The sequence below is a fragment of the Cyprinus carpio genome, chromosome B1 (genome assembly GCF_018340385.1).
Source record: "Cyprinus carpio isolate SPL01 chromosome B1, ASM1834038v1, whole genome shotgun sequence".
NCBI lineage: Eukaryota > Metazoa > Chordata > Actinopteri > Cypriniformes > Cyprinidae > Cyprinus > Cyprinus carpio.
This window is the reverse complement of record NC_056597.1, coordinates 39,520,597-39,535,037: the sequence shown is the minus strand read 5'-3', so window position 1 is coordinate 39,535,037 and position 14,441 is coordinate 39,520,597. Positions and strand designations below refer to the sequence as shown.

The window sequence follows — 14,441 nt, the reverse complement described above, 5'->3', positions numbered from 1 at the left end:
AACAAAAGTATAGTTCACTTGGGAAGGTAACCATATAGCAAAACTTGCACTTAATTTAAGATCTGTAACGGACAGTACATAGATAATCAAATAAGTAGCCTATTATTCATGACGTTAAGTACACAACTAAACGTTTTTACCATATATATTACTATGTATTTATTTATTTATTATATTAATAGTATTATTACCAAAAATATATATCGACTTCCACTAAAAAGTGTTTAAGACGTTTGGCAATTCGGGTGCAAATTTCAGAAAGAAAATTAATGAGCAAGACACTCAATCAATCGCGTACACTACTGTTAGTGTGTAATCATTACCACATCCAGACAAACGTCATAATTGTCTCTCGGGCTATTAATATGCGAATTACTATAGTGACAATCTGCTCAAGCTCTGAGTGAAATTAATTTTCTCTACGTCTGAAAGTTCCGTCTCTGAGAAGCAATGCGACGAGCAAAAGCGCTCAAATTCCGTCCGTATTATGTTTTATTGCACGAAGCATTGTTGGAAAATGCTTGGGTGAATATGAATGTTGTGGCACTGGAAAGAATCGTGTCTTTATGGTCTTGCTCTCCTCTGTAATCCCCCGAGCTCCTCCCCTTAGTGCGTGGAGAGCTTCATTTGATCAAACCCTTCAAGTTGGAGCGCTTCGCTGAATCGCACTTTTCCACAACATCTCAACTGTGGCTGCTTCACCGCGCTGCAACTTGTAAGAGGACTTCTTTCCATCAATAACTGACGCTGAAGAGAGGAAAAGGACACTGCATCGTGTTGTTATCCGCGATGGAGAGAGGAATCAGATATTGCCGGGTTAATGCTTTCTGCACCCTGCTTTTGGTTTTGTTCGCCTGGGTTCCGGTGACCAAAACAGTGATAACTTGCAGGTCATGTCACCTGCTGGATAAGTGGAGCGGACGGGAATTACTGGTGAGGATGGACAGTGGTGTCGATTTTGGTAAAGTTAGTGACAAAAATGGAGACGGGTCAGTGGCGCTGTTTAATTCGGCTGGTGCTGAAACTGGTCAACCCGACTGCGGCGCAACCGACAACTGCGAACACGCTCACTCTGTGCGTAAAAGGAATACAGACAGACTCCGCTCAGAGAAAATGCCAATCGATGATAAATGGAAGTCGGTGCGCAGTAATGGCAAAGTTTATAACCTCAAACGTCCAGGTTCACAAGGTTCAGCCCCTGGAGATCCCCATCACCGAGTGCGTAGAAGCACCCAGCGACCCGACTCGCCCCCAGGTGCGCGCCCGCCGCCGTCTTTTGGCAACAGCACCGCGCGGACTGCGCGGAGAGTCCCCCGCTCTGAGCTGAGATGGAACAGGGAAGAGCGGAGAACGGCCACATCGCGACAGGAGGAGCTGAAACTTACCAGCTCTACCTTTGCGCTGACAGGGGATTCCGCACACAACCAAGCCATGGTGCACTGGTCCGGCCAAAACAGCAGCGTAAGTGGGGGAAAAACAAGCAGTTAATTTGCTAACGCTGAAAAACCCTGTTGAGAATTTTCAGAGCACTATCCCCACATTCTGATCTAAATGAGTGTCTGAAGGTGCGTGTGTGTGTAAAGGTTGTGTGTGTGAGGGATTTGGGGCGCAGAGACGAACAGATGTCCATTGTTGCTGTCCAAGTGATTGCTTCATATGCGTTTAACGCCAGTTTTTTATTTATTTATTTATTTATTATTAACTGACCTGGTCTTTAATTAACCCAGGCAAAATTAAGTACACTTTTCTGTGCAACACGTTTCCTTTGCACACTTACAGTATGACAGTATGATTGTTTGTGATGTTGACTCACCAGCCGCTACTCACGATTTTGAATGTTAAGAGTTAACTGTTTTGCTTTGGTGTCCCTTGCTGTTTAAATCAGGTTGAAATGCCCTTTATATTTGGCCCTTTATATTTGTGTGTTTGCTGGTTTTAGAAGGATTTAGTAGCATTTAAGCAGGTCAGGCTGGGGGACCAGCTTGCTCACTGCATAAATCATCTAAACACCAGCTTGGCCAGGCTACGAGACCATCTCAAACCAGCTAAGACATCACATCAGCTTAGGCTGGGTTTTTATTTATTTATTTATTTATTTTATTATTATTATTATTTTCAGCAGGGATATTTTTAGGTGATGCAAATGTCTTGTTTGTTACTTGAAACACTTTAGCAGAAAATTTGTGAGAAAAACAGAATGAAACCCATTAGACCCATACAGAGCCACAATGGGTTGTAATAACATTATATACATATTGCACTCTGATCTCTGCATTATTTGTGGTTATTTAACCCATTTAATTGCTAATTATTATCAGCTTAGTAAACTCGCATATTTTACTCTTTGTATGGCCACATGAAACCCTATTAATAAGACCCAATAGAAATTTGCAAACATAATTGAATACAATTTTTAAGCAATTCTAAAGAACAAGAAAATAATGATTTTTTTTTTTACTTTATTTGTTTATTTTTAAATCTCCAATTATTAATGAGACTCAGTCACTTATTCAGACATGAGGCTTTTTGTTTTCCATCAGGCTGTTTTCCATTTAGACCCTTTAGCACTAAATTTTAATAACAAATGTAACTGGTTGGAATAAATGGGTTAATTGTTCTACAAAACAGTTAGTTTACTAATCCATTATAATATTAAGTGAACTTTCTTTCTTTCTTTCTTTCTTTCTTTCTTTCTTTCTTTCTTTCTTTCTTTCTTTCTTTCTTTCTTTCTTTCTTTGTGTATTGTGATAATTTACTAATGACAACTTTGCAATGAGCTATAATGAGCATTTTCCACAATTCTCCTGTACAGCATTTCATATCAGAGCAACTACATTTCAGATGTAATTTCTCTTCCCCATTATATTTTCCTTCCCTCGCTTGTCAGAGCAGATGTTTCTTGCCTTCAGGTAAAATCTGAGGGCATTTTCTAATTCAAACACTGTGCTCACTAACACAACACATTTATTAGTGAGATGACAGTCAACCAGTGGAAACTTTCAGGACGGATATGGAGAGACCGTAACCTCAGGGGAATGAACTTCAGTATGTCCCACCAGCAGAACTCAATCATTGTGGCTCAGAGCTGCTGCCATTATCGTATCTGTTAATTGAATTTTCCTAGAGTTGTGCTGTATGAATTGCATGTTCAGTAACTTCAGTATATGTGGTCTTTTTCATTCTCAGTAGGTATACATGGAAACTTAACAATAGGCAAAGTAAAAAGATGACTTTCATTAAGTATTCAGTGTCACTGCAGTATAAGGAATAATTGAGTAGGCCAGAAGTTTCTTCCCTTAGGTACTTTATGAATAAAGAAACAGCTGTAGTTTATAATGATTTTTTATTATGCAAATGGCAATGAAGATTAATGGTGGCTGTCTATATATCACAGATTCTATGCTATAGGTTTTTGGTTGTGCATGTTTGTAAGTTGGTGAGCACTAGCATTTGCTATTGTATTGATGATCTATGTGCATATAAATATGTTTATGCATATTCATGTGTAGTGGCAATTGCTTATAAGACTCTGTATTACAGGCATACAGCTTATAACAACAGTATCTTTCATCATATATTTAACATATTTGAACATGATTATGAAAAACAGAAAAACAAATAACATCATTATGTTAAAGCCATCTGACTCTTCAATCGCTGGAGTGACTGGAGTAATTTTGCCTGAAGAAGTTCTTGTCAGTGAGCAGAAGGAGAGAATCAAACGTTTTTTGTGGCCAATTAGTAAGAAATTAGTCACCAAAAGTTCCTGAGAACCCTGTAAAATATGCAACTAGCACCAGTTGTCATACGTGACACAGTCTCACGATAATGCTGTTAACTTGCTCAAATCTATTTCTGGCTTCCTTTAGCGCAACACATGTAAGGGGAAGGAGCAGTATGTCTGATCTTATAACACTATGTTACCAACCGAGTCCTAAAATTAAATTAATTGGAGAGTAAAAACATAATGTGCAGTCAACACTGTCTCTTTGATTCAAGCCTGACAGCATGATGGTTTGCTATATGTGAAAAAAAAAAAAAAAAACTGTGGTTTTCACCTGATATGAAACATATTTATCTTCCCTAATTTTGTATTAAATAACTATTATTAACAATTATTTTTATTTTTACAGTGCTTTTCACAATACTGTATATATTGTTCCAGTGCAGCTTTACAAAGAATAGTGCCTTGCAAACCTGCTTGACTAATGCTTTATTTCAAAACTGAGTGATATTGAGGTTGTATTTCTTTTTATTGAGTAATGAACCCCACATGTTTGATAGTTTGAAAGACACATACACTTACATCAACAGTAATGCCAAGACTAATGTATTCCCCCACAAAACCATCTTGCTATTCAGTATCCTTTCTTGACCCCAACACAAAAAATGCACAAACTTGATAAAACATATTTGGATTCTGGAAACATTAGACTAAAAATGCTATCAAAGACACGTTGAGTAAGAGAGAAATAACAAAAACAATATAAAAAACAAAGACATATCCTGTGCATGGGTTTGTGGGTGGACAGCTGAAGGGCAAGCATTTTTATTTTTTCAGATATGAACGGTAGCTCTGCCATGAAGTATTTGGCAAGCAATGTAAATGAAGACAAATAATGCTGAAAATGCCTCTGCTAGACAAAAATGAACAGCCACCACAAACATTTTACCCTTCGAGATAATTTCGCCTGTTGAGACAAATAACTCTCAAGTGTAACCGCATTCCAAGCATTCAATACCAGGTCATTTTTTGGCTTGAAAAATGAATAGCACCCTACTGAAAATGGCAATCTCATAGCAGTATGGCACAATGACTTATTGCTAGTTTTACAAACCAGTTGTAGTTCAAGCTAATAATTTAGTCAAAGTCATCGTGAAAACAAAACTGGCAATATTTACTTTCTTTATGCATTTTCCTTGTCAGAAAAAATACATCGGTGGATAGATTTCAAAGAAAAGTTCTCATTGTCAACATAAATGGTGTTTTTGTGTTGATTTTAATTGTACAATGAGTGTTTATGACACACATGGTTTATGAATGGTTGTTTCATGTATGTTTAAAAGGTTTGCCGTTAGATTTTGGTCTGGTAGTTGCTGTTTGTAGCGATAATTGTGACCCAAGGGCTAGAAGGTGATCACCAGCAGATTCAGAAACTCTTCAGTGTGCCGCACATTCATATCTACCTGTTGCATGACAATATCTGGCAGATTATTTCATAGCCTTTTTACTTAGTCCATTCTTTCTTTCCTATTTGAGATCTGTCTTTCTCTCGCTTGCTCTCAAATCCACTAATTAATCTGTGAATAATGGCAGCTTGAGCGGGGGTTTCTGTAGGGAACAAGCATGGCCATTCGAGTGAGAAATTTTATAAAGTAAGAGTAATATAAGATAATGGGATAAAATTACATGCAGGTGTTGCCGTATTATTGTTTGCTTTTAAGACGTAGGATTTTCTCAATGATTATTTCCTCAATTTAGCCCCCGATCCAGCAAGCCTGCATTTTTATTTACTCCCAAGTGTCGAAGCAATGTTTATTGCTCTCAAAAATGTCATAAAAGAAAGAGAAAATCACTAGTGGTATACAGTATATAGTCCTCTTGTAGGATTCATTGTTGACACTAAGCACTAATTCAGAGCACTGCTTCTCATGTTTACATTAACTGCAAAATTCATCTTTGTTGTTCGAAAGTAAACATTGAAGATAGAAACTTTTTCTTCAATACTGAACAGTTTAAACTACATGTAAACACTGTGGTGTGCACTGACAATGCAAATGCAAATTGTGATGTGAATGTCTTAGTAGTAAAAAGCACTGTTAGTGCAAAGGTCAAAAGTACATTTCTTTCTCAGGATTCTGTGCTGTTACAAGTGCAATATTCCTTTTCACTGCTCTCTTAGCAGGAAGGTGTCTAATGGTGATCTTCATGTAATGTTGAAAGGTGTGAATATCAGAGCATTAGCTTGCTTGCTATGTACACTTTGGGAGATGACAGGAAGTATTCAGTGAACTGGAAACCAGATGAATGATGTAGCAGGTTTTTTTATTGGCAAAAATGTGGCTCCTACAGGGGGCGCTTAGTGGCTCAGAAAGAAGAAAGCTTCAGGATGTTTTTTGGCTTACTAGAAACATCTGCTAAATTAAAATAATTTTAACAAGTATTGCACTGACAATTAAAACTCAAAATTGCCTTAGACATTTATATATATATATATATATATATATATATTATATATATATATATATATATATATATATATATATAATATATATATATATATATATATATGTGTATATATATGTATATATCATTAGAAAAGTATGGGTTATTGGCATTATTATAGACCAATTAGAACAAACATGCAAAGTAATCTCTTTGGTAGTGATGCGTCTTGCGCTTTTTTTTCTTCTAACAGAGTGAAAAAAATAAAATAAAACTATTTCACCCTAAATAAATCAAAGTAAGAGACAAGAGAGTTTTATTTATTAATTTATTTATTTTATTCCCAACATTCTCACTAGATTCTCATCACTGTAGTGCAATATATATATATATATATATATATATATATATATATATATATATATATATATATATATATATATATATATATATATATATATATATATATTATTTTAACTATGCATAAATTAAATCCAGGACAACAAAAATTAGCATGACATATTAATACAATTTAAACAGTATATCATGTTTTCATTTTACAGTTAGAGGATTTTTTAAAAAGTTGTAGTAATGAGCTTTGGTTGAAGGTTATGGTTAATTTTAATTTTCTTCCTTCCTTCCTTCCTTCCTTCCTCTTCTTCCTTCCTTCCTTCCTTCCTTCCTTCCTTCCTTCCTTCCTTCCTTCCGTACGTATTTTATTTTATTTTTTTTGGTAAAATATGTTCTTGACAGATTTTGTGAGATTTCATAACATCATATTGTGTTTAGTTCTGATTGACATTTTGGAAAGAGCCCTTGCTTTCCGATGTATTGTAAATGATTGCAGGCTGAAAAACAAGTTGTGAGATTGTTGTGACTTAATTTCTTGCCTAGCCCCATGTTACACATATAGCCAAGCCGCAATATATTTTTGATGTATTTGATTTGATTTTTAGTTCAACACAACCTATGTAGTCACAATCACATTTTGCTCCATGACTCATAAAGACCTAGATGCACACACACACACACACACACACACACACACACACACACACACACACTATTCTACTGCAGTCTTGAATGTGAAACATGCTGAAATGTGACCCATATGTGGCTCTCCAAATAATGTGTGTTTTTGTTGTGTTTTGTACAAAATGTCAGAAAAACTCTGGGAGTGAGATCATTTATATTTTCTAATGAGGATCAGTAATTAATGGAAATGGAACCATCATTGCTGTATTTTATGGTAAAAAAGACAGCAAGTCAAATGTAGGTGTTAAAGAATGATCTTCTCAAAATGATAATTAACTGAATAAGAGTTGACTTCACTCTGAGTGGAGAGAGAGAAACACGTCGAACAGAATGAGAGATAAACAAGTGTGACATATCACTGTGTGGAGAGAACACACAGAAGTCTCTTTCTCCCAGCATGCATTTCATTCTTTTTGACAGGGGGTGAGTGCTATCAATACCTAAAGCTAGTCAGGGGTTTCCATATCCCAGAATGCAGTGGGAAACACCCATCTTGGCCACAGGCGGCCTGCTCGGTGATGCAAATTGAATTCCGAGCAATCTGTCGCCCACAGGAATAGAAGCGTAAAAGCCAAATAAACTTTTTTTTTTTCAGTTTGAGTTTTTTTTCAATCATGCTGAAAGATGAGATGACTGATTGCGATAATTGGGCGAGTTAGCCATTGCATGCTCGAAAATGGTGTGGCTAAACTTCACAAATCTACTGAGATTACAACATCTGAATAAAGCCATTATTGCTCTTGCCTCACACACTGCCAGCGATTATTACCTCTCTTCTCCTCTCAAGATCAAAGCAATTTGGTGATATTGACATCTGTGTTGTGATTTACTTCAGACTAAATGGCAGTTCAGGGATTAATCCATGTAAATATCTGGTAATAAACCAGCTAGTATGAAGAATGCTACAGTATATGGAATAATTCTTGAGTGTAGAAAGCTTTGATTGAATGCTCCAGAAAGTGACATTGGGCAATTAACGTGCTTAAAATACATAGTTAATGCTTTTTTTATGTAAAATTGAACAGTAGTATATTTTCAGAAGAAAATTTGAGTGGTAGAATACTTGGCATCACAATATTAGGATGTTCTTTTGGGTTGCCAGGTTGTTGCAAAGCATTTGGGTTGGTTTTTATTGAGTCATAATGGGGGTTCAAGATGTTGCTGGGGTGTTTTGGGTGGTTATTTAGTTGCTAACAAGTTCTGCATGGTTTTTAGTGAGGTTGTCATGAAGTTCCAGGGTGTTCTAGGTAGTTGATTGGGTGGTTGTGAACAAACTTTAACTTCTTAACTGTCACCTCCCCTTTTTAAACATAGATGCGAAAATGCACTATGCACTTAAATGCAACTTAAATGGTTAAATGGTATCAACTTACAGTGTTTCCCACAGGAGTTTGTGAGACTTGTGGCAACCGATGACGTCACATTAATTAGCATATTTATGACGTCATGACATCGGGTTTGCATTCAGCACTTTGGATCTGTTCTACTCTCTGAACTTTCACATACTGTATATAACTGAATGCCCAAAAAAGGCGTTCACATTTTTTCTGTTGTCATACATAAAACACTGGAAACGCCGTTTTATACTCATTTACTGATGAGTCTGTTGCGGTACGGCCAGCTGAACGCGCTGCTTCTCTGCCGCTCAATGCACAGTACAGATGCCGAGAGAGACGACACTGTGCTGGGGAAGTCAGACCTCGCATTTGCGGGCCGCCACAAATAAATCAATGTATGGGAAACCCTGACTTAATAAGGTTGGTCTCAATCATTTATCAATCAATTATTGCTTAAGCATTTCAAAAAATGTCATAGAAGTTTGTTTACTGTAAAGAAAATGTACTGTACTATTTAATATCAGGTAAAATAAATATTGTACAAAATATTTTGTAATCTAAAATTTCTATTAAATCAAAGCCACATGTCTAAATATGTTATGTTCCAAATTTGAAGTTGATATTACAAAAATTGAGGTTCCCGTTAGATTTTGTTTAGGTGCTATACCAAAAATAGCCACCGGGTGACACTCAAACTTCACTGAATTTTTTAAATACAGTTTCCTGTCACAAATCTATACATTTCTGTCACAGTATTACTTCTATAATCACCAAATATAGAAACATGAGACTTACCAACCTTTCCAAGGATATGTCTTTTGTCAAGATTATAAAATGATTTGATTACAAAATATTGTAGTGACACTTGACACCGCCCAAAGTGTCAAGTGTCCATTTACATGGTAACAATCTCAGATTTTAAATTTTAAATTTTCACAGGATGAATTTTGAGTGTTTGAGCTTTCTAATTATATCTAATTTATATCAATTTAAAAAAAAGAGTGCCATGATTGTTAACAGGTTAATTCATCTAACAATATTTTATATTTTATTATTTTTTATTGATTATTTACTAGAATAAAATAGTGTAAAGATTCTAAAAGAAAATTACATATTTGAAAGATAAATAATGGAAAAGATATGCTGATATACATTTGTGTTTGTTGTAGGTGTAAGTGTGAGATACGGTCTGAGGGAATCAACACAGATCTCTGCGGAGAGCACAGAAAAGCAAATCAATCTTACACATGTAACTGGCATTTCCTCTAGATGCTATTAAACATGCAGCACCTCAATACCAGCTGCTGTCACGCTACAACCCAAACCTGCTCACACCCTCCAAACTAGCTGACAACCAAAAACAACTGGGGAACGCTTAGAGACATTGATGCAGAGGCCCAAATGGATTGAAAATGCGGAGGCCAGGCCCTGATTTTGAACTAGATTTGGCTTATTGGTCATTTTTAATCGTCCAGGTGTAGGGAAGAGGAAGGAAGGAGAATCCCTCTGCATTCAGAGAAGCACATTTATTTCAGAGAGCTGATGTAAGCGACAGAATTAACAAACTGCTGTCCAATTTCAAAGAGACAGTGGTGCCTTGAACAGTATCTGAAAGTAAACCACATTTAACCAAATGTCACATAGTCTCATATAAAGAGACCATTGTGATGTTTTATTCAAATTTTTAAAGGAATGGAAGCTTTTTTCTGTTACATAAGAGAAATAAAAAATCTATCCTTTGGTAATTCATAATTTATACATAAAAATTGCAATTATGAGATAAAAGGTCTAAATTATGAGAAAGAAAACGTATTATGAGAAAGAAAAAGAGAGAATGTGTCAGTTTTATACTTATGCTATAATTGTGGATTTTATCTCGTAATTTCTACTTTTCTTTCATAATTTTGATTGGACTTTGGTCTCATAATAACAACTTGACGGATCTTATTGTGAATTAATATCTCATATTTTTGAGACTTAAAGCATGATTCATTTGTTTGTTTGTTCGTTCATTCATTTATTTATTTATTTGCCAAAAATGGGCTTGGTTGGGATTTGGACACTAATTTAGACTTTAATTTTTATAATTTGGACAAAAACAGTATTCAAATATCTTCTTATGAGTTCCACAGAATAAAGAAAGCCATTTCGAATGATAAAACGTTGAGTAAATAATGAGAAATTGTGTTTTTTTTTGAGAAGTGAACTATACTTTTAAGCAGTGGTTGTGCTCTCAAGCTTGAGCTATATTGTGAATGAAGTGACAGCTAAAAGCCATTGTTAGGCACAATGTGCAGTGGTGCTAGATTCACAATGAAGCATTCATGTCAGGTCAACAGCAGTAAAAAAAATAACAAATAAAATAAAATAAAAAAATCCCTGGAAAGCAACATCAAACAACTCTCATGGAATAATGGAGCTTTCACTCTACGAAGGTATGGCATATCAAAGGCAGGTGTAAATTAATGTATTTAATAAGTCATGTAAAAAATAAATAAATAAAAATTAAATAAAAATTAAATAAAAAAAATACTCCTTTGACTCCTTTGAAGAGGACTGCAAAACCAAACATTTCAGAAAAGCAATGTGCAAACTGATTTACTAAGTAGTTGATTTAATAAATTTTTCAGCATAACCCATTTTTTCCTTATTTCTTCAACGTTAAATGTGATTTGCGTTCACAGAAGCGGTGTAGCACACCATCTCATGCGAGCTCTGATAAAATATATATTTTTTAAGAATAAAAAAACTATTGAGATATGGTGTGTGTCAGTACTAGGCTAGGCCCATCTGTGTGAGACGTCTTTGAAAAGACACTTCGGAGATGGATGAAGACATCTGGAGGCACCTGCCGCATCTGCTTATGTCCAAACATGTTTACCTCACTTTCCTCAAGAGCGCTAAAAGACTGCACTCCTCTTAGCCATAGCTTTGATCAAGTACTTCCATGTGTCACCGTTCTCATGGCGTTAGGAGACATTATCTCCTCCGCTGGTCATTTATATTCAAAACAAACACATTACCAATTTAAATGATTCCACACGGCTTAAGCGCTCATAAACAGCCTCTTATGACCAGTTTAACAATTACATTACATATCCAGGTTTGACTAAAAGCAGCCATACTCAAAAACTATGCTTCATAATTATGTTTAATTGATCATGATTAATTGAATATTGATTATTCTGATCAGGGCTGCACTGTTTGGTGGTGGTGGTTTGGGGGGTTAAATAATTTTTCTAAAAAAAAAAAGACTACTACTAAATAAAAACATGAAACAAAATACGAAATAAATTGTAATATTGCACTGTAAAAATCTAGCATTTAATAATAATAATAATTTAACTGTAAAATTACAATACAATAATTTTACAGTGAAATATCACAAAGTATTTATTATTTTGTTAATTTATGACTACTATTACTATTAGTAGTAGTAGTAAATAGAAATTTAGATATCAGATAAATTAGACAAAATTAGGTATCAGATAAATTCTTTGTAATAATTCACATCATCTACTGCTAACGTGAAAGTGAACACAGTGCTGTGCGTCACTTTGAAACATGCAGTGCATATATTCATTTGATTAAATATTAGCTTTTGCGATTTGATCATCTCAGTAGGCTTAGCGCAGTTTATTGCGATTTCTGTTTTATTTCAGTAAACTGTAGTCCCAATTTTGATTCTTAATATTAATTTAACATTAGTATCTTTTATTGCATTTATGCAGCCAATGTCTTATAAAAGCAATAAGCCACTTGAGTCTGTGCGCTTCAGTAATTTTACCACTGTTAAATCGTTTTCTGGCAGTCCCACTTCATCTTGTGCCAAAAAACACTTTTTAACCATGATGAAATCACTTTAGCGCACGACCCGTGGCTTATTGCTTTAATATATGCTAGGCATCTATTCTCTAGCTTAGCAGGTTGTTTAAACGTAACAAGGTTTTTCATTTCACGTCTTCTCTGGCTTTGAAGAGTGTCTTCATGTTGTTGTGAAGGTGTACATGTATTCAGATTACTCCAAGGCGGTGGTAAGTGATGATAGGCGTCTGATAATTGTATCCATCCCTCTTCTCCTTCATCTCCCTTTCCATCAGCTTTCATTTCCACTGTCTTAATGTTTTTGCATATGAAACCAGGGGGCCGGGGAATAAAGATGGCATTGTCGGACCATTTTTTTTTTTTTTCATCTTTCCGTCAGTCTGTAATTTATATGTAAAACAGCATGGGAAGTGCAGGTGGAGAGATGATGAATTGGTTAAGCGCTAAAACGCAACAGGCCGCAGATCATTAGCGATCAGGCCTTTCGGATTCGCAAAAGAGATCAGGATTAATTGATTTATCCACACGCCCCATGGGCCACTTCACTATGAGGGAAAGATGAGGTTGGTATGCTAAAAGGTTGAAGTGGGGACGTATCCGTTGCTACTCACTCGCACTCTCGACAAGATAAGCGGAAAGCAAGTGAGGCCGGGCAAGATAAAAGCAAGCATCAGACACGGTCCAGTGAGTTATATTTTTTGTGCCCTGTGAGCTTTGTAACTTGGAGAAATTAAGAAAAGATCTGTGCTGAAGAAAAAAGATATATACTATTCGTGAATTTTGTGGAGTGACAGAACAAACTGTATTATGTTATGTTAGCCTAACAAAAGTAGGGGGAAATAAAATATATTTTTGTTGGCTACAGTCCTGTGACTGGCTATGTCATGTCCTTCCCTTTTAAGTCTCTTAGCACTGCCAATCAAACAGATTAGTGGACTTGCTCCAATACATTATTAATCAATTCATCCCATTAATCATTTATTAAACCAGGTGGTCTGCCTGATACTCCAATAATTTATTTTTTAAAGTTAAATAGGCATCACAAAGCATTCATTTGATGGGTGGAGGAGAGATTTGGGAGGCAGAGGAAGCTATAGAGATCGGCTGGTGACTTGAAAGTCATCCAGGCTTTAGAAATGAGTGCCGTCAGGAGTCACGCAGAGGGATGCAGGAATGAAAGAGCGAAAGTCGATTTCTCAGGGTGTTGCTCTTATGTTCAACCCAACAGATCTTTCTTTAATTCTCACTGCCTTGAGGACATGCTCCCACTCTGATTGTCTGTCCTTTATCTGATTGTTTAATTTCCCTTTAAATCTTCGACCAGTTGGAATGAAAGACCTCAATTCATGCTAATAGAAGGGGCATCTCATTTTAGATTAAATGCATCGTGGAGTTTTGAAAAAAAATATAGTTTAGTTTAATAATAATTCCTGTTCTTGAATGTGCACCAAGTTGTCTAAAACTTTATCTTTTTCCTTTGACCATGACTCAAGGCTTATTAGCTGACTAAAGGAATAGTTCGCCCAAAAATGAAAATGATGTACTGTAAGTTACTCTCATGTCGTTCTAAACCTGTATAACTGCTCTTCTATGCACAGAATTCAGACTCAATAATGTGAAGAAAAAAAAAATTCTTAAACTAATCAATGGGCAGCATTTGAACTGGAGTCCATCTGTATGTCCATTGATTTTGGGGATAGATGTTCAGCTGTAAAAAACCTGGGCACAGAAATATGCAGCACTGATTAAATCCATAACTAAAGGACCGTGTCTTAAAACATTTCGGCGATTTCAAATTCAGAGCAGCACCAGATTGCAAAAATAATGACTTTCCAAACATTCTCAAGCTTACAGAGGCCATGCATTATTGCTTTTCTGTGTAGTTTTCTTCTGGTCTCAACATTAAAAAAGTTTGAGGTTTTAGATATTTATACGTAAATAAACAGTATTGCTTGACCTCTAGGGCAAAGTTAGGTTATATAGTCTCAATTAGCCAGACCTTAAGACTGACAGCGGAAGGTCTGAGAACCTTGGCCGCTTTGAATGGCAAGGCCCACCCAAGAGTCCATATGACTGAC

At 35.8% G+C, this 14,441-nt stretch overlaps 1 protein-coding gene across 1 annotated transcript in view; it reads left to right on the top strand.

Annotated features, from left to right (window-relative positions):
* Positions 1-601: 601 nt before the first annotated feature.
* LOC109091613 (VPS10 domain-containing receptor SorCS1-like) overlaps positions 602-14,441 on the top strand; it is a 159,669-nt gene continuing 145,829 nt past the window's right edge. Inside the window, 1 exon segment of the mRNA XM_042716094.1 lies at positions 602-1,461. Coding sequence (XP_042572028.1) covers positions 790-1,461 — 672 coding nt within the window. The 5' untranslated portion in view covers positions 602-789.